At 33.2% G+C, this 20,780-nt stretch overlaps 1 protein-coding gene across 3 annotated transcripts; it reads right to left on the reverse strand.

The window, feature by feature from the left end:
- Window positions 1-832: 832 nt before the first annotated feature.
- On the reverse strand, window positions 833-19,612 carry LOC143233452 (uncharacterized). 3 transcript variants are annotated; one of them, XM_076469703.1, is made up of 9 exons: window positions 19,507-19,612; window positions 14,930-15,061; window positions 10,209-10,269; window positions 7,676-7,797; window positions 7,439-7,554; window positions 4,860-5,032; window positions 4,062-4,255; window positions 2,752-2,862; window positions 833-2,045 (listed from the first exon to the last, which is right to left on the reverse strand). In XM_076469703.1, exons 3-9 carry the CDS (start codon window positions 10,243-10,245, stop codon window positions 1,860-1,862), a joined length of 939 nt encoding a protein of 312 aa, XP_076325818.1. In that variant the 5' UTR covers window positions 10,246-10,269; window positions 14,930-15,061; window positions 19,507-19,612; the 3' UTR covers window positions 833-1,859. The 3 variants fall into 3 exon arrangements, with proteins under 3 accessions (XP_076325818.1, XP_076325819.1, XP_076325820.1); XM_076469704.1 differs by having other exon boundaries at window positions 14,930-15,095; window positions 19,507-19,574; XM_076469705.1 differs by having other exon boundaries at window positions 1,906-2,045; window positions 2,696-2,862.
- Window positions 19,613-20,780: the final 1,168 nt, after the last annotated feature.

Here is a 20,780-nt window from a genome sequence, read left to right on the forward strand (position 1 = left end):
CTGTAGTGCTGGAGAAGAACAAAAGGCAAATTACACTTTTATAATCAATCGTTCTAATTCATAGAATGGATGTTTTAATTTACCAGGTGGAAAAAAGTTCACAGTATAAATTTGTTTACTTTGTAGAATATTATACTTAAGACTTGTTCATTTGGGCTAGCTTGATGACTTTGATGTATTTTTTATATATAATCTTAGAGACTAGTGTTTTAAAAGAAAGAAACACACATTTTTCAGTCTTTATGTTTCATTCTGTAATGTTTTTCTTAATTTTATCTGAAGTTTGTTAAAAAAAAAGAATTCCGATAAATTACATTTACAGATGACTCCTCTCCTGCAGTGGCACAGCGGCACATTTGCGGACTTACAACGGTACAAACCGGGTTTACACACTCATTTTGGGCAGAGCACAGGCGCAGATAACCAATTATCTGATTATCTGTAAAACTGCCTCCCGGTAACTCAACGGTAAATCACTGGACTTATAAAGCTACAAATCGGGTTTGGGTAACAGCTGCGGGCAGAGCACAGAGCGCCTATTGGGTACCTTTGTGTAAGTCTAGAGTGAAAGCAGCTAGTCATCACCACCCACCGCCAACTCTTGGGCTACTCTTGTACCAACGAATAACGAAATTAACCGTCACATTATAACGACCCCACGGATGAAAGAGCCAGCATGTTTGACATGACGGAGATTTTTTGGAAAGGATAGAACAAGACTCTACTTACCATTCATGGAAAGGACGCCACAAGACTATACCTAACTCTTATTTAATATGATCAATATTGTCATAGATGCTAAAGTCTTGATATGAAAGACAAAGTACATCTATTGGTTTTTATTTGTAAAATACACTTTTATTTAAGCAAATAACATAATGTAATCGAGATACATGAGAATAACAAACTATACGTAAATATCATAAATCACACCTTGTATCCACGTTCAACACAGAAACTTGTAAGTAAAAACGCACTAGATCTCTGTTGTACACATTCAATTTTTATTTAAGCAAATATAATCGCAATACATAAATAACAATAAACAGTACATAACGAAAGAAAATTTTAATTTTCTTCTGAATATATGAAGTTTATTCATCTAATTTCTTATTCATGGTTTACAAGAAATTTATTCGTGAATCTATTTGTGTGTACATCCACGTATAAACTATGTGTAAAAATTCTTTGAATGCCAATATAACAAGTGCATCAAACGTCACTTTTGGTGTTAAGAGAACCTTGACATGGAAACCTGACCATGCAGAATATAAACTGCAGTATCCTGCTGGAATGTAGTCTTGGATGTCTGTTTATTTATCAACAGTTATCATGATACCATTATCATACAGTACACGGAAGTGTACGTTGTCTTCCACAAAGATGGATTACAACACACACCTCCTCATTAATTGATTGGTTCACATACCGGTGGTCCATATACTTTGTTTCACAATTGGTCCACTAGTTTCCTTGACACGGTCATCTGAACAACAAAAATAATCTTTCAAAGACTTGCCAGTTAAAAATGTATTTATTTTGAAAAGGTTATTTACTTAGAAGGTTATCATGGAGGAAATTTATTTCCAGTCCCTAGAATTATCTATACAATAGAAGGTAACCTTAATGGAAAATATACCGTTTCTTCAAGGAAGTAATGCATTTTATGTATATAAATTTGATAAGTCACACCCCGCATCCACGTTCTACACATAAACTAACGAATAAAATCCAATAGAACTTTGTTGCACACATGCAACCCGACTGACTGAACTTGGTGTATTGTTTGGGAAACGTTAAGTAATTTTCTGACTGACATTAAAAGCATGAAACTTTAAAAACAGATCGTCCAGGCTTCACTAGAACGACTCAAGTATTTTTTTAAATTTGTTGACGAGATATTCAGCCGCGTTAACTCTAGGAAACCTGTTGGATCCATTGAGAGGTTCCACCATAACGATGTTATCAGGATGAACAAAGTAGGTCACAGAACTTCTTGAACATTGCATTTTAGATTCCTCCTTCGGCACCAGCACTCGATGAGACTACAAAGTGTAAACCATAGATATGCAATTAGAATATTAATACTATATCAATTAATGAATCAATAAAATTTAAATGGTTAGTACATACTTATCTAGAAATAAATAAAAAATAACGGTTTCAAAGCGCTTTTTCTATTTATTTTGTTATAACGATTATGAATACCATTTTATGAGCAACAAAGTAAATATTTACTTTAGGGTTAAATAATATAATGTGATTTTAGTTGATTTAATAGCTTACGTTTTAAATCTATATTTAAATCCGATAATCTCCTGCATTATGTTAAAGTTAAATCGCGATAGAACAAAGCTATTTACTCAGATTATCTGTAAAATTGCATCCCGGTAACTCACTGGACTTATAAAGCTACAAATCGAGTTTGGATAACAGCTGAGGGCAGAGCACAGAGAGCCTATTGAGTACCTTTGTGTTTAACGATAAACAAACAAAATATGTATAATTATAGATGTTACTCAGTGTAACATGTTCCTAATAAATATTTAGACGTAAATAAAATAATGTGTACAGAATTATGTACACAAATACACACACAAAATATTACGTGTAACATTCATATGAACGATATTGTACTATATATTACTGTTTATTAGTGAGAATGTTACAAATATATAATCTCAGATTTAACTACAATTGCGATTAATAGATAGCGCAGCTAAGTTGTTCCATTCACAAGTTATCACTAACCGTGGCTGAATATACTCCTTCACTCCACATCTCCAAAAAATCTCCAACGTTCACCAAAATGGCTCCCCCGAGTGGCGTAGCAGGTATCCATTCTCCTGATTTTGTTTTTACCTGAAATATAAAAATTCAGGATTTATAAACTCTAATCTTTCATGTGAAATTATACGATATACATAACGCGATTTTTAATTGTTTCTAAACGATACACTCACACACGTATACTAAATAATAATAATAATAATAAGTGTGTTAGTAATAAATTTGATACTCAAGGAAAACTAAAGTACAAATCAGATGGAACCTTAAGTGTGGTTAAATCTGTGAAACCTTAATCATTTTAATATTAATTATAACAAAAATTGCGACAAACAAAAACACTAGCTGGGAAGATAATCGTCCTCTGCGTGATAACAACGTCTCCTCTAATTAATCGACTCATTCAAGTATGATGCAAGGGTTTGAACACTCAATTTAAAAAACAACATACATCGTTGGATAACTTATCAAAAACTATGATTGTTTAAATTTAAAAAAATGTATTGAAACTTGTGATAAAACATCTTGAAACAAAGCTTCTAGATAATTTATATATACTCTAGATTTAATATCACTCAACATGTAGTCAATACGAGTTGACAAGGTTGTCCAATCTTTGCTAATGGGAGAAGGGTAAGATAACAGTTAAAGTGCTGCGTCAAAGGTCCGAAACTGTATACAGAAAAGAAGACGTACCATTGGCTTATCCAAATCCATATGTTGCAAACAGTAAAAAAAAAAAATAAAACAAAGAACGTTTTAGTAAATCGTTGTCCAATTTCAATTGTAGGGTTTCTTTGGAATTTTCATCCATATAAGTTTTAATTTTTTTGGTGGTTTGATCACCACCATCTGTATGTTATTCAAAATTCCAAAAAATCATTTTATAAAACTACTGTTATCCTCTAATGGTTCAATTCGTAACGAATTAATTCCTTATAATTAAATAATAACTTACTTTCGAATAGTAAACATAAACTAATGTTTGTAATTTGGTTTAATGTAATATAACTTAGTTTTATAGCTTTCATCAAAATTTATTTTTTACATGCACTTATAATTTTTTTATATATTATACAACATTAAACAAACTTTCTAAACTGTGTAATTACTGTACAGTTATCTAAACATTCTGTTACATTAAGATTCTAATGTCCAATTATTTTAAAACTATTTAGGTTAACAGTAGACGTTTCGGTTTAATGTACTTTCGAAATTCGTAATGAAATTTTTTTTTTAATTTACTCATTTACATACATTAATTTTATCGTTACCTCCAGACCACCAACATTATCTTGAAACAAAAATGTCACCGTTCCAAAGACAGAATGTTCACCGCAACGAACAGTCGTTGTAAGGCAAGTCACATCTGTTACAGGAGGGTAGTACAGCAGTTTTAATGTTGATGCATTTTCTTTGCACTTTGTGAGTTCTTGGTGTCTCTTCAAGAAAAAGTCTTCTGCGAGGTCTGGGCAGCAAAAAACATTCAGTTATAAAGGAAAATTAAACACACTTATTACACCGAGATAATGAATTTAATCTATAATTTTAATTTATAGCAAGTGAGTCTTTTTCTTTTAATACCATAATTCTAATAAATCTAAAATACTTCATAGGAAGAGAACATTCAAGAAACAAAAACATAAAATGAAGAGAAACAAACAAGGGTATGTAAAAATATTGTTCTTCCACTGAACACAACATTTACAGCCTATCTATACCATTACTAATCTGTAAGTCAGTGTGAAAAAATGATTTCTATATTGTTGAGAATTCATATTGTTTTAAATTGGTAATGTTATAACAATAAATTGATTATGTACAAATTAATACATATTGTAAACAATACGTGATCTAAAGTTGTTGAATTAACAGAAACGGGAGCCCAAGAAATATTTTCAGGTGAGGGTGGGGATGAGACAAACATCTAAATCAACAAACTGTACTAATATGTGTTAAATCTGTTTACACATGATATTGTACCAGACATTATCCTAGTAATATTAGTTAAATAATCGGAGAAATACTACTGACAAATAATTCTCATCTCTAAATGGAAGTCAAAATGTTACCTAAAGATAAAGCAAGAACCACCAAAAAACGGCGACACAGGTTCACGCACGCCTCGAGGAAGTCAAGACAAGTTTCTTTGAATCCGGGAGTATCTTGGTCAGATGGAAAGATACATTCACTGTTCACTATTCCATAAGTTTCTTTTATTTCTTTTTGAATTCCCGTTTGGAGACTAAATGATGAAAGAAACACAGAGGTTGTTAACTTTTAGGAGTCAGGAGACATTTAGTTACTTGGTTAATTAAACAGAGGTAATAATTGGTAAATTTGTTTTGTAAATATAAATAGAAGTTCTATGAATCTCCATACACAACCAAGGTGAAGAAGTGGTCTTGTTTCGCTCCTGTGTTTATGTATAATCAGAATTGGTACAAAAGATGAGTGTTTGTGAAGGGCGAAGTTTGTTATTCTTGGTAAATATACTTCAATGTACGAGGTGATAGTGAAAGTCGATCACTTTTATTGTAATGGACTCAAAAGGTAACATGTAAAAGTGTCGAAGGTGAAAAAGAAACTGAGGTTGGAGGAACTTTGTACCAAGACGTACATTTTCTATGAAAGTGAATATAACTGTTTCACGTAATTATTTAGGGAGAAGAATCGCAGTCTAGAGGACAAGGTACACAACACTATAATATACACTGCTCAGTATACTTAATACAAATAGTAGCCTTATCAAAACAGGGCGAATAAGAACCAAATACACAGACAGTGTAGAAACTGTGTGTGTGTGTACGTTTTGGAAGCATGCTTTCCAACAAATGAAAATATTAGAAAAATATTTGGTATCTGTTATTATACTTTAGAGACCAGGTACAATAGAAATGAATATAAAAATATTTATTTTAATAACTAATTCAAATAACCTATTTTGTATCTTCGTCACTTTCTTTTATCGTTTTTATTCTTTCCGTTATCAAAATATCTATTTGAGCGTAGTGGGTGGTTGATGTTTTTTAACAACTGTGGAATGTTTAAAATAAGTAGAGTTTTGCTAACAACCAACAGAGGACATTTGTTGTTAGTGATATTTTCTCTCTCTCTCTCATAGGTATTTGGGTATTGATGTTTATATACCCAGGAGGGTCATGTTTCGTCGACCTCTCCTACTTCCCTTATATTTGTTTTTACAATTGTCAAGTGTATTTATACACTGCACACGAGGGCTACCGTAACCCGTACCAACTCAGCCCCCATTCAGGGCAATGTCCATGCACTATCTACACATACACTTGGTGCAAAATCATTTTTCTTTATAGTTCCATGATTATTTGCACTTTCACTACATAGGTATTAACTATAAAAGATTTACATTAAAAAACTCTTTCAAAGTTTAGTAATTAACCAATAAACTAATGTGTAGTTTAGTTTATAGATTACCTTTTCTCTTTATTTAGAAAATATATATTCACTGGGAAAAGGTGTTTAGGTCTATCCTCATCATGTATACACTTCCTGTGTAGTTCGCTTACTAGTTCATTTTTTCTCCAATTTCTGTCAAAATAATTCATTGTACTATGTAGGAGTCTATTTGCTATGTGCGCGTATTTATACATGAATTCTGATAATGTTGTTCTGAGTACTTTATAAGCTGTTGTAAGTAATGTATTTTGTATTGTTTGTTGTTTTGTTTGAAGTAGTTTTTTTTACTTACATTTATCCATGCAGGGGCTGCATAATTATTGACAGGACTAATGTACGTTTTATATATTTTTATGATGTTATCTGCTGTTGCTACACTGGTTTTACCAGTTAGTTTTCTAGCATAGTTTGTTCTTCGCCAAATTTTTGTTCTTATGTCACTTCTGTGGTTTACCCACGTTAGTTTTGAGTCAAATGTAAATCCTAAACATTTTGCAGATGTAGCAATCTGAAAGAGTGCTCCATTCATTTCAATCTGTGGTTGTCATTTTTATGTATTAATAATATTGGTAGGAATAATTTGGTTTTGAATTTCGCGCAAAGGTACACAAGGGCAATCTAAGCTAGCCCTCCCTAATTTAGCAGTGTAAAACTATAGGGATGGCAGCTAGTCATCACCACCCACCGCCAACTTTTGGGCTACTCTTACCAACGAATAGTGGGATTGACCGACACATAATATCACCCCACGGCTGAAAGGGCGAGCATGTGTGGTGTGACAGGGATTCAATCCCACGACCCTCAGATTACGAGTCGAGTGCCTTAACCACCTTGCCATGCTGGGTCGGGAGGATCAGAGAACCAGGATCTAGTTCCATACTATTTGAACGGTTTGATTTTTTGGCTTCTTTCTAACGAAGGGGTAGTAGTACAGAAATGATTATATTGCGTCGCGATTGTTTAAGAACATTGATCTAAATAGATGAAATCAAAAAGTAGATAAATCAGCACTAAGGAATATCTGATGAACTTTTGTAAGATAGACTTTCATTTATCAGGAGTTCCACTTCTTCACTTACCAAGATAAATCTTTATAAACAAAAATGATTATTGTTAAAATTTTTATTGTGATTTTATGAAATATATTGGGGGAAAATAACAAAATAAATTTACATTAACTACAAGGATATTTTCTATGTTTTAATCTTCTACCTACATTTCTTTATCTGAACTAAGGTAGCCATCGTAATGATTTGGAAGTCTTTTGTATTTTTCTTTTACTTCAAGAGGAAGTAGAAAAAACTTTCTGGACTTCTGGAAAATGGCGGAAAACTAGAAAACAGAAAAGATATATACAACTACATGTTGTTCTGTCGTTTTTTGTAAACTTCCTATCTCAATCTTAACAAAATGAAAATTGGAGAAAACAAGTAATTAAAAGAGCACGACATACTAGTTCTTGTGATATCCCATGGTTTACAAGGTAAACAAAACCAATTTGTGAGAAAGCTTGGTGAATTTCTGACGCCACTTTACGGAATGCTTCATTACTCGGCTGACCAGATTGTTTCAACCCTGTAAAAAAACAATATGTTTAATTACAGCAACTGGGTCGGTGTGAACGCATTTTCGAAGTTAGAGAAGCAAAATTATACTTGTTACAAGATAGTGTTACTTTTATCATATATTTAACACTGGATTCTTTGCTGAGGCACTTATCGATTTAAGGAGTAAAAGAGCGAATAAAATTATTCCAATAAAGATATATTTCCAATGCCCATTAACGCCGACACATTTCGCTCAATACGGAACTCATCAGTACAGCTGGGACACAAGAAAAGCAGTATTGGTTAAATGAACCGATTTGGTGATATCTGTAAACTCATGTTGACGAATGAGAGAGTAAATGGCCATAACGTCTGGGGTTTGTACTCACTGAAAATAAACTCCAGAGTAGTTCAAGAGCTAGTGGTGGGTGGCATTTACAGTTGTTTTTCCTCTAGTATATTACTTCAAATTTAGAATTTCTAGAGCATATAGGACTCAAGTAACTTTTCGTTAAATTAAACAAACGAAGAATAGTCATTTATAAAATATCTTCCAGCGCATTTGTATGTTTTATGTAATCCATACTTTTAAACTGCTGTACTCAACTTTGAAATATTGCAGCGTCTAGATATAATTTTTAATTCTCGCAAAACTACCCGAGGACTGTCTGGGCTAGTCGTCCTTACTTTAGAAGTGAAAGACAAGAGGGAAGACAGCTAGTCATGACCACCTACTGCAAACTCTTGGGCTACTCCTTTACCAACAAATGGTGGGATTGAGAGTGGCTTAATGACGCTCACACGAGTGAACGGGTGAATTTTTGTTGTTGAGTATCGAACCCCGACCACCTGACCATCACGTTTCCCGCACAGAGAAAAGTTAGTACTTTTCACCAAATCATTCAAAGACCCGAGTACTTCACGAAACAGTATTATATAGATGTCAAATCTGATTTCGATTTACAATTAGTAAGCCTACCAATTACCATTCATATATTAGTTAAATTAGTGAAAAATGTGTTATAGTGGATTTGACAGACATAGTGGAAATAATAGTTGTTTAACTTTGTATTACATCGGTCCTGTAAATTATGTCTTGGCTAGTTTACAATAACATGCTCGAAGCTGACTAAACATCAAGTTTAAAATGTTTATAAACTTGACATACAGAGTTTGACTTTCCATAGTGGGTACAGAACAGATAACCAAATGAGTAGCTGTAGTTTTGACGATAAAATTATAGAATAAAAATACAACATGTTACATAATTCTAAGCTACATAGTTGGCTATTTGTGTTGTGTTCGTCAAGGGTTTTAGCGCTACAAGCCTTTCCGATGACTCATTGAAGTGCAGTGAAATCAGATTTGGAAATATTAAATAATATAATTCACGTATTTATGTGAGCGTTATTTTTGAGTGATTTTAATTTTTGAGTGTGACAAAGTGGATGTCAGCGAACATGTTTTACGAATCTCAGATGAGAAACACTAAGGAAATATAAGAATACAGATGACCAGCAACAATAAGCACTGGGCACGATTTCCTTACGGGTTGTCAGTAATAATTGTTTACGATTTTAACACGTACAGTTTCCACAAATTGATGTTTTTTCTTTTATTCAATAATGTCTAAACTTCTTTGACATGTTTCTATTTTAAGTTTATCATGCGGAATGAATTTATAATTGTTGTTGTTTTCAGCCCCGAAATATTGTAATCTCTATATCAGAATGATAAATTTATTAGCTTTTATTGGAGCATAACGATTTTTTGTCTTCAAGGTGGAAATAGTGTAACTGAACAAGTACAGCTGTAAGCACGTTAACCAGTGTATTTAGAGACACAAAGAAGTGATTGATAAAACATTGGGAAATCGATTAAAGTAAACAAAACTTTGAACTCAAAATGTCTTTGCGAAGAAACATCTTTTTCAGTTTTAAGAACGCGAACTTTTTGTTAGTAGTTATTTTTCAGTTTGTTCTTGAAATGTATCAACACTTTCTAGGCTTAACATTTAATGTAAACAGTTCTTGTTTTTCATTATATCGACACAAGTTTTCTTCAGCACCAATGAAACAAGCTTCATGTAATATTTTTTCGTTCTATTAAGTTCAGAAACACAATCTTCCATCTTGAGCACCAGGAATGATTTACATAATTTTTTTTTCAATGAAAAGACACACCAGACATCAGATTTATTTGAAGTTAAGCCTATCAGAAACCAAGTAGTTCTTATGACACAATTTGTATTGTCCTACATTGTTTAGGTTTTATTTCTTACTTGAGATATTTCAGCAAAAAACACGATTTTAGAAATGTCTAATTTCTTTACGGTCTGATACTTTGTTGTACGACATTTTAAAAACACATATTCTTCTATTTTCATCATGTGTAAAGCTTATTTTATATTTATTGTAATTTTCAAGTTCACGGACTTACCCACAGCTTCGATGTCGACAACTGGAATAGAAATCATCAGTTCTGCTGAAGTCTCGAATCACTACGTAATGAAACAGATTTATCGTTCGGTTTAGAGACAAATAAGCTGATGTTACATTACTAAGAGTATGTTGTTATCACGCCAATGTTAGTGTCCAATAACAGTTAACGTTATCGGTGATTGGCCAGAATGTACATTTTCATTGAGAATATTTTGTTTGTTCAACCCAATATTCTGAGGTTACAGAAATACTCTTAGTGTAAACTTACTAGTGCAAAGAGCGCTGAAAATGTGAAAAACCTGGTGCACGAGTGTATAAGCGTGACTGGAAATGTATTAACGATAAATGAGCTTAGTAGATTTTGTTTAAAGGAGAGAAACAGTTTAAAACTGTAATACACAACTGCATAAGTATGATTTACAAAGTTGTATTTATAGACGTGAAAAAGGTGTTTTTAAAATTAATTGTCTGATTCATATAAAATATTTGGATCATTGTTGTTGCTTCAATCAACTCTTTTCGTGACTGGCACTATTTAAACAGGTTTGTTTTGCCGAGCTTGCTCTGACACTAGCTGAGAAGATATTCTAAGGACTCTTCAGAGGAGTTCTGTGTATTTGTATTAGTTCCAAACTTTACATATTTCCATATTTCAATAAATACGTCTCCATCAACGTCAACGGGTCAGCATGACCAGGTGGGTTAAGGCACTCGACTCGTAAGCTCAGGTTCGCAGGTTCGAATCCCCGTACACCAAACATGCTCTTCCTTCAGCCACGGGGGCGTTGTAATGAGACGATCAATCCCACTATTCGTTTGTAAAAAAGTATCCCAAGAGTTGGCGGTGGGTGGTGATGACTACGTGCCTTTCCTCTAATCTTACACTGCTAAATTAGGGACGGCTAGCGCAGATAGCCATCAAGTAGCTTTACGCGAAATTCTAAAAACAAACAAACAAACAAACTGTTTCCACGTACATGACTATTTCATTATCATTTGTACATGCACAGCTATTTCATTATTACTTATACTTGCTGTACCACTTTCATTTATACGAAAAGCGCTCTTTGTTTTCTTAGACCTGAACAATTATTTTCTTATTTTTTATTTGGTTGTCGATTATCATGTGTGAAGATCGATCACAACGTACTATTTTTTGGTGAACATTGTGACCGGTATTATCTATGTATTACCCGTTTTTGCTTATTGAGTCGAAACTCTTTACAGTATTAAGATTATCGGCTACTTTTTCCTGTCATACATCATGAAGAGCACGCTATTCTTTTGAAGATTGTTGAAGCAAGTTCAATATTCTATTTAATTCAGCTATAGACCTTTTACAAATGACGCCATAAGTCTCATGTGCTGCTGGAAATGTATATGCGAAATATATTAACCGTTATATTCTTTTGTTTTGGCCTTCTTGGAATTCTTTGAAATCTTTTTGTCGGGTTTCTGGCAAATCATTGTTTTCTTTCCGAACATGTTCCATTGTAGGAGAAAGATCTATTTTCGGATATATAGATAAAAAATGAACATGTCAAGCGTCTTCATTCAACATGAGGGCGAATAAACGTCGTTACATTTACTGTCTGTAACAGGTACCGGTGATATTAAATTGCCTTTGGAGGTACTCGAGCATCTCCAACTACGATACTGGAGCAGTTACAAATTCAACTATTCTTCCCAGTGGGTGCTGCTGGGAATTTTTTTTTTTATCACGTCAAACCAAGTTGTAAATTATCTGTTAACCCAGGTGGTATGACGACTATGGCAATGAATCAGTTGAAATCTTGACTTTTCATTGGTTATACATTTAATTACAGTTGGTATCGTAAAAATCTATTAGCAAATTATAAATTAGAGCATGGTAGAGATAGGCGTGGAAAGTGGTTTCTGAATTTTCATTGATTGCTATTTAGCCCCTCATGACTGAATAATATAAAATATAGCTTCAGAATACAGATGATGATATTACAAAGAATACTTTATGTTATATTTCGTAAATTTCTGGAGATGGAAAAAAAAGAACAGAAGGGGGAGTCTGCTCAAAAACAAATATCCAAATTTTCCCTATAGGGGAATTTGAAATTATTTTAAAATATTTCTTAAAAATAAATGAAGAACTTTAAAATTATATAATTTTACAATTTTATTTATTATCTATTATGTAACTCACTAAAACGTCATGACGTGCAGTTTGACCTGCCCGCATGCCAAAATTAATCACGCACACACTTACCTGACGTGTAATCAGTCACATAGACACATTCACATTCTCATCCAGAACATGGAAGTCAACAATTTCCCATATTTTATTATAGTACCGATGTTTACTGTGAGATTTGCTTATTAGCTGAAGTAAGAACTCATAATACAGGCCATCATATTGTAATTTTTCGGGACGTGAAAATGTAAATATATATATTTAATTAAACTTGCCTTACGTGTACATCTATTGTTATAACTTCGTGTTGTGTTTTCTCTAGAGCTTTCCTACCCATCAACAAATAAACATGACTAGAACGTCAGTTACATCTAATGTTAATGGAGTAGTCAGGAATATAATACTTTTTAACTAATTTATTATTAAATGCAAAGCTACACAATGGGCTGTCTTTGCTCTTCGCACCACGGATATTGAAACCGGTTCATAGCGTTGCAAGTCTGAAGACATATCGCTGTTGCCACTGGGGTGCAGAGAGGGTGAATTTAACAGTAAAGCTACACAATGGGCTATATGTTATTAACGGTATCGAACCTCCAATTTTAGCAATATAAATCCTCTATATTATCAATGAGTTACCAGAAGAGAGGAGTAGACACTTCGTTTGGTTGTTTTGAATTTCGCTCAAAGCTACACGAGGGCTATCTGCGCTAGCCATCCTTAATTTTGTAGTGTAAAACTAGACGGAAGACAGCCAGTCATCACCATTCACTGCCAACTCTTGGGCTACTCTTTTACTAAAGAATAGTGGAGTTGACCATTATAACGCCACCACGGCTGAAAGGGCGAATTTGTTTGGTGCGACGGGGATTCGAACCCGCGACCCTGGAATCATGTGTCGAACGCCTAAACCAAACTTGCCAAAGACAGACACAGTGGTCAAACGTACTCGTAAGACTACTAAAGAGTAAACTGTAGTGCTGGAGAAGAACAAAAGGAAAATTACACTTTTATAATCAATCGTTCTAATTAACAGAAAGGATGTTTTTATTTACCACGTGGAAAGAAGTTCATAGAAGAAATTTTTTTACTTTGTAGAATATTATACTAAAGATTTAGAAATAGCGCGGATTTTTACTTTTACTTATTAACCATGGTATGTTTTTCCCTAAATTTTAAAATTAGGAAAGATAATAATTTATTTTTTCGTGAGAATTATTTATTGAGTTGAATTTTGCACTTAAAAGACAAATATATTTCCATACATCCTGAATCTAATTTAACTGCAAAAATAATGACGGCAGAAAAATAAAGAGAATATATTTAACCAATACTTACAAAATGTCCGAGAATTTATTAATATTTAAAAATTATTCATTAAACAAAATTTTTTTTAATATTTAAAAAATAATAATATTCAATCAAAAACATTTTTCAGCCTTTCTCGGGTTCTAATCGTACTTGTTGATAGATGATGTAAGTGAAAGATAGTCTTCCGTTCGCGTTACGCAGGTTCCGTCATGTAGAGGGCATTTTATAAGAGAAATCTTGAGATAATGATTCAAAATTTTGATATTTCCGGGTTGTACAGGTTTTATTGTACAAGAATATAAATGACCAGCAACAACAAGCAGTGGGCACGATTTATTTACGGATTGTCAGTAATAATTGTGAACGTGTATGTCTATGATTTTAACAAATACAGTTGCCCAAAAGTTCAAACTGTTTTTTTCTTTTATTCAATAATGTCTAAACTTCTTTGTCATGTTTCTATTTTAATTCTATCATGTGGAATGAATTTATAATTATTGTTTTCAGCCCCGAAATATTGTAATCTCTACATCAGAATGATAAATTTATTAATTTTAATTGGGTATAACGATTTCTGTCTTCAAGGTGCAAGTGGTGTGAAACTGTTACATACAACTAAACAATTACAGCTGTAAGCACGTTAACCAGTGTATTTAGAGACACAAAGAAGTGATTGATAAAACATTGGGAAATCGATTAAAGTAAACAAAACTTTGAACTCCAAAATGTCTTTGCGAAGAAACATGTTTATCAGTTTTAAGAACGAAAACTTTTTATTGGTAGTTATTTTTCAGTTTGTTCTTGAAATGTATCAACACTTTCTAGGCTTAACATTTTATGTAAACAGTTCTTGTTTTTCATCACATCGACACAAGTTTTTTCAGCACCAATGAAACAAGCTTCATGTAATTTCTTTCGTGCTATAAAGAACAAAACACAACTTTCCATCTTGAGCACCGACACTAATTTTCATAATTTTTTTTCTTGTCTGACATAAAACCTTTCCTGGTTAGTATTTAATATCAGATTTAATTGAAGTTAAGCCTTTTAAAAACCAAGCAATTTTTTGAATTTGTATTTTACCGCTTTGTCTGAATTTGTTTTTCAAATCTTGGTACTTCAGCAAAAAATCCCAACAAAAACAACACGTTTTAAAAAACGTTTACTTGGTTTAGTGTATCACATTTTAAAGAATATATATCTTTATATTATTCACATATAATTCTCATGTGTATACTTACCCACTACTTCGATGTCGACAACTTGATGAGAAGCCACATCAGTTCTCGTAAATTATCTAATCACACGTACTTTGTAAGGACAAAGATTTGTTGTATTGATCAGGGGTTCCCAAACTTTTTAGATCTGCGGAGCTTCACATCAGAAAGAAGATAATTATTTCGGAGCCTTAATAAAAAATTACACTAAAATATCTGTTTAAAAATTTCTGCTTGCAAAAATTATATCAGTAAAAGTTCAGTGTACTTATTTATTTATTAGTGGGTCGGATGGGCTTGCTTTTGTTCACAAAGTAGTTCAATATTTGGAAGTACGGTTGTTACCTGTAAGCGCAAATTACTTTCAATATTTAGCGTATTTCTAAATTTGGTCTTTGTAGCTGTATACAGTGAAAATGTTTGCTCACAAGGATACGTTGTTGGAAAACGCATCAAAATTTTCAAAGCTCTGTTACTTATTTTAGGGCATTCCATGGCCATTTGAATCCAAAATTGTGTAATTTCTTCGTGTTGAAATTTTGTTTTTAGGGTTTAATCAGTTGAAATATCTATCAGCTGTTCTTTCTCTTTCAAAGGCAAATCGTTGGTAGTTGTTGAGTCAACATAGGGATTTTGAATCCCCAGTAATTTTTCTGAATGAGGATGGAAGTACCACCAATTGTTGTAAATCAATTACACTAATGGCCAAAATCGTAAGGCCAATGAACATAAAAAATATGCATTTTGCGTTTTTAGATTCAACCAGTTATTTGAGTAGAGCTACGAAAGATGAAAATAAGAAAAGGGAAAATAAAAATAAACAACCTTTTTAGCATTTAATAGGGAAAATGTGAACACTATGAAATTAGCCTAAACACTAGCTGGTCAAAAAGTTTATGACCACACTGAAACTAAGCGTTAATCGGTAAGCACATAACGAAATTTAGTCATTTATGTTCAAGCAGTAGCATTATCAATATCTCCCACTGATATCTCCTGTGTTACATTGGGTAAGAACATGGCAAAGGCTGAAAAGTTGACAGAGTTTAAACGTGGCAGAAATGGCCAGCTGCAAAAGCAAGGTCTCTCTACCAACATGCCATCGCTGGTGAGATTGGGCGTAGTAAAACTACTGTTGCAAATTGCTTAAAAAACCCTGAGGGACACGGAACGAGAATTTTAAGTGGTCGGCCCCAGGAAAATTTCATCGGCATTGAGCAGGAGGATTCGACAGGTTTTTCGGCAAGACACCAGCCGAACATCGAACCAGATTAAAGCCCTTACGGACGCAGAATGCAGCTCAACAACAATAAGACGTCATCTGCGAGAGAAAGGCTTTAAAAAACCGTAAACGTCTTCAGACGCCACGCCTCCTTCCACACCACGAAACAGCTCGGTTAAACTTTGCTGAGATTCACCAAACATGAGACGTAGAAAAGTGGAAAAAGGCTTTGCTCTCTGATGAGGAAAATTTTAATCTGAATGGTCCAGATGGCTTCCAACGTTACTGGCACGATAAGGATATTCCAACGGAAACATTTTCTATGCGACACAGTGGAGGATGTTCCATCATGATCTGGGGTGCTTTCTCCTTCCATGGAACAATGGAGCATCAGGTTATACAGGGGCGTCTAACTATATTGGCATGTTTGAGAGAGCATTCTTATTGACTGAAGGCCTTTGCCTGTGTGGAAATGACTGGATCTTTCAGCAGGACAACGCTGCACACTTTCTTTTCTTTCTTGTTTCACTACTCCTTGCATCATTCTGCGTTAAAGTTTTGTACACAACGATAACGCCAATGAATTCATATTAGGCCTAGACCTAGGAAGATTTTTACTTGTATTAGATTTATTACCGATATTCAGCCACTTATCCATTATAAGGGTGACAATTAGTTATTAATTTGTTCAAAAAACGTATTCTTATATCTTTGGCACTTCTAAAGTATTTTCAAGAACACAAAATAGCTTATAAATGAAAACGCGTTCAAACACTTGAGTTTTATCATCATGATTTATTCATCATCAGTGTTGACATAACGAAGTCTGAAAAAAATATTTGTGAGAGAAGGCTAGGCCTCTAGAATAATATATTTTTCTAAAGGGAAAGAGTAAGCTATTATTTTTACATTTTTTTTTTGTTTTAAGAGAAAATTTCAAGCCAAATAACAAAATATTTAGCTAGATCTGACATGCGTCAATATATCCAACGAAATGAAATAAAAGGAAACATGACATCACAGAGATCATTTGTTTCTTTGTTTTAATTGTTTTGAATTTCGCGCAAAGTTACACGAGGGGTATCTGCACTAGCCTTCCCTAGTTTAGCAGTGTAAGACTAGAGGGAAGGCAGCTAGTCACCACTCACTCTTGGTCTACTCCTTTACCAATGATTAATGGGATTGACTGTCACATAACGCCCCTGCTGCTAACGGCAAGCATATTTGGTGTAATAGGAACTTGAACCCGCGTCCCTCGGATTACAAGGTGCAAGCATATTTGGTGTAATAGGAATTTGCAACCTACGGGTATCTGTGTAGCCTCGTGTAAGACTACAAGCCCAGTGCCTTACCAACGAATTACACCGTAACCATAACCATAAGGGCACGAAGCTTACAGTGGTATGACCAAGTTTGTCTAATTTAAGTACAACGGTTTTAACTTAACCTAACAATTACTAATTATAATTGTCATAAATATAATTATACTTCTTATAATATAAAGATACGTTGAAATTGAAACAATTGATACTGCATCTAATTCCGTCACAATATTTCAAATATGGACAAGTTTTAGCTATGACGTCATGTTTCATATCGTTCGAGGTTTAGCCGCTAATCCAGATTTGGCATCACTATCCAGGGTTGACCGATGTTTCATACGAAAATTACTAGGCAATCTTGCATCTCCAATGACGCATGCGATCTTGAGATGGAGCCATATCTACTTTCAACCAATGGTTCCACTGTCGAAGTTAATTGAAATTGTATTAACACTTTCACTTCGAGAACTCCTAAGCTAAATAAAATCATCTGGCGTTAGACAGAATAAAATATTAAAAGGCCCCAATAAACATGTTACAATAAACGATATGTTTTATTTTTTACTTTTTTGTACAGCGTATTCTGAATCAATTTTATAGTTTTAGGAAAATATATTAGTGTTCTGGAATTTCCTAGCGGAGATCCAGATAACTGTGACGGAACCCAAGGCTCCGCGGAGCATAGCGTGAAAAACCATTTATTATATAGATTATAGACTATAAAAGTGCGTTGTTATCATGGGATGAAGTTAGTAACGAATAGCGCTTATATATGTAAAAAACGGCTCGTTTGGGTTGAGAAAACTTTTAAGTAGAGGAGCGAACAACGTTTCGACCTTCTTCGGTCATCATGAAACCTGAGGATAAAATGAAAATAGTCAGGTCTTATAAAAAACAAAACAATAAACTATGCTTTTAACTACACAAGAGAAAAACTTGTTAAATTTAAAATTCATCAGAATAGAAACGTAATCGATTATTTTGTGGGGAGAGCAGGAGTAAATGTAGTTTCTACAATTTTGTTCAACAGTTGCAAAAGAAACCAATACATTATTTTGGACTACCTCGGAAAATGATTCTGTGACATAAATATATGTATTAAATTGATAACAATACTGTCTGCTGTCTGTTTGTGACTATGCACAAGGTACACAAAGTGTTATTTGTGCTCTGTCTACTACAGGTATCGAAACCCAGTTTTCAGCGGTCTAAGTCTAAAGACACACTGCTATGCAACAGGGAACAACGATACTGAAACCGTACATTTTGAGTACAACCCACTGACACTGTAATGATTATTTGTAGAATAATGCAATAAGTAATCTCACAGTTGGACTAATAATTGCAACAGTTTTATAATTATTTAACAAACTAAGAAATTTAAAATTCATCCATGAATATATAAAAGTTGGCAATACACATTAACCAGTACCGCCATATTGGAAGGTCACATACCAGTCGTGTTTTTTTTATAGCAAAGCCACATGGGGCTATCTGCTGAGCCCACCGAGAGGAATCGAACCCCTGATTTTAGCATTGTAAATCCGTAGACATACCGCTGTACTAGCCGGGGGCATACCAGTCATTTTTAGACACAACCGCGTACACACAAAACTATCATCCAATACAATAATATATTTACGTTATTTACCAGTCACTAAAAAGTAATAAATTCCTCCTATATTAATCATCCAATACCAACATGTATTTACGTCATATAACAAAACAGGTGAAGATATTATATTTTTGGTATAAGTTACACAGTTATATCACAAACCAACAATGACGGTCAAATTAATTAGTGTTAGTCTGCAGTAATTTACAATATGTGGACACAATAGTAAAGTCCAAAACAAAACAAATATTTTTCAGACATTAAATTTAAACTGTCACCAAGACCAGTACAAAAAGCATGTAACGCTAGGCGCAATGGCTGGTGAAAGTATGGGTTAAATGTTAGCAAAATTTAAATACGAATATATTATGGAGTAAAATAATATGTTTAAATTAATATATTTAGTAAAACAGAATTCTATAAAAACTAAAATAACAATTACCTTACAAATCAATTATTCAAAGTGAAAATACACGAAAACTTTACAGAACGGAAAAATAATTAATATAAACGAACTACAACATACGTGTACAAGCACTGTTATGTATACCACGTGACAACCTACTCAGACATACCTTGTGCTTTGCCCTGTTACAAGGTCACAACCTAACACGTCATCTGTGAGTAAATTACGGAACTTAAATTGTAACTGTTAATATTAATCAGGTGGAAATTTAATGAAACTGAATATATATAGATATGTCTATTCGGGATAAAGTAACTCATTATTAACTTTGGAAAAGTACGAAAAATTCAAGATTTGTATATACTGACACAAAAATTTTGTTCATTGTAAATTCTATATAACATGCATGCATTTGAAACTTCGATTCAGATTCCGACTACATATTTATGAAAACCATCCATCAGGCAGTTGATTTATGCGTACTCCATATTAATTATTTGTATTCAAATATCTACTTTTATGAAGAAAAGGTGAAAGTTAAATGATCAGACAAAAATGTTTCAGCTATAAGCTACCCCATGTTAATCTTACTCTGAGTTTAAACATTACTGTTCAACTACTTAAAGAACTTGACATGATTAAATTTACTAATCAGTGAAAAAGTAAATTTAAATATCAAAACGTTTCAGAAACGTGAGTACATTTAATTTATAACTGTCAGAGTTATGTTTTGTTTTTGCTTTTCCATGAAGAAAAGTTTAGAGCAATTATCTTAAATATGCAAGCTATCATTGATGTTGTTCACTTTGTCATTTGTAAATCTAATTAAAAAGACTGTAATTAGCGAACCTGGTAGCGATTTATATTTTATTGTATGTCTTATGAAACTTATTTGCCAAGTCTCAACGCAGTATTATTCTCTTATTCCCAATAACTACATTTTAACAAAACTGATAGTTACACATAAAATATGATTACAAACTTAAAATTATAAATATTATAAGTTAGTTGTTCTAGGTGAACAAAATTTAACGATATTTGTATTTAATCTCACAGCTACACGAAGAGCTGGCTATGCTCTGTCCACCAAGAGAATTGAAAGTCGGTTTCTTGGTATAAACCACTTTGCCAGAACAAAATTTAACCAGTGGCATAATAAGAATTATTCAGGAAAGATTGTTCATGATGCTACTGATGATCTTAAGATTTATTCGCAAAAGTGTGTTTGTAACACTTTTGAGTATCTTATAATTTATTAACATTACTTTATTCGTGGTACTACTGAGGTTCTTACGATTTATTCACTGAAG

The sequence above is a fragment of the Tachypleus tridentatus genome, chromosome 12, assembly GCF_004210375.1.
Source record: "Tachypleus tridentatus isolate NWPU-2018 chromosome 12, ASM421037v1, whole genome shotgun sequence".
NCBI classification, from domain to species: Eukaryota; Metazoa; Arthropoda; class Merostomata; order Xiphosura; family Limulidae; genus Tachypleus; species Tachypleus tridentatus.

Excerpts from the sequence above, each read along its gene's own strand:
- LOC143233452 (XM_076469703.1), bottom strand. The coding sequence starts at position 10,245 with ATGATTTCTATTCCAGTTGTCGACATCGAAGCTGTGG. Across the intron at positions 7,555-7,675 it reads ATGGGATATCACAAGAACTA|TTTTCCGCCATTTTCCAGAA; the intron begins GTATGTCGTGCT and ends TCTGTTTTCTAG. Across the intron at positions 4,256-4,859 it reads GGTTCTTGCTTTATCTTTAG|ACCTCGCAGAAGACTTTTTC; the intron begins GTAACATTTTGA and ends TTTGCTGCCCAG.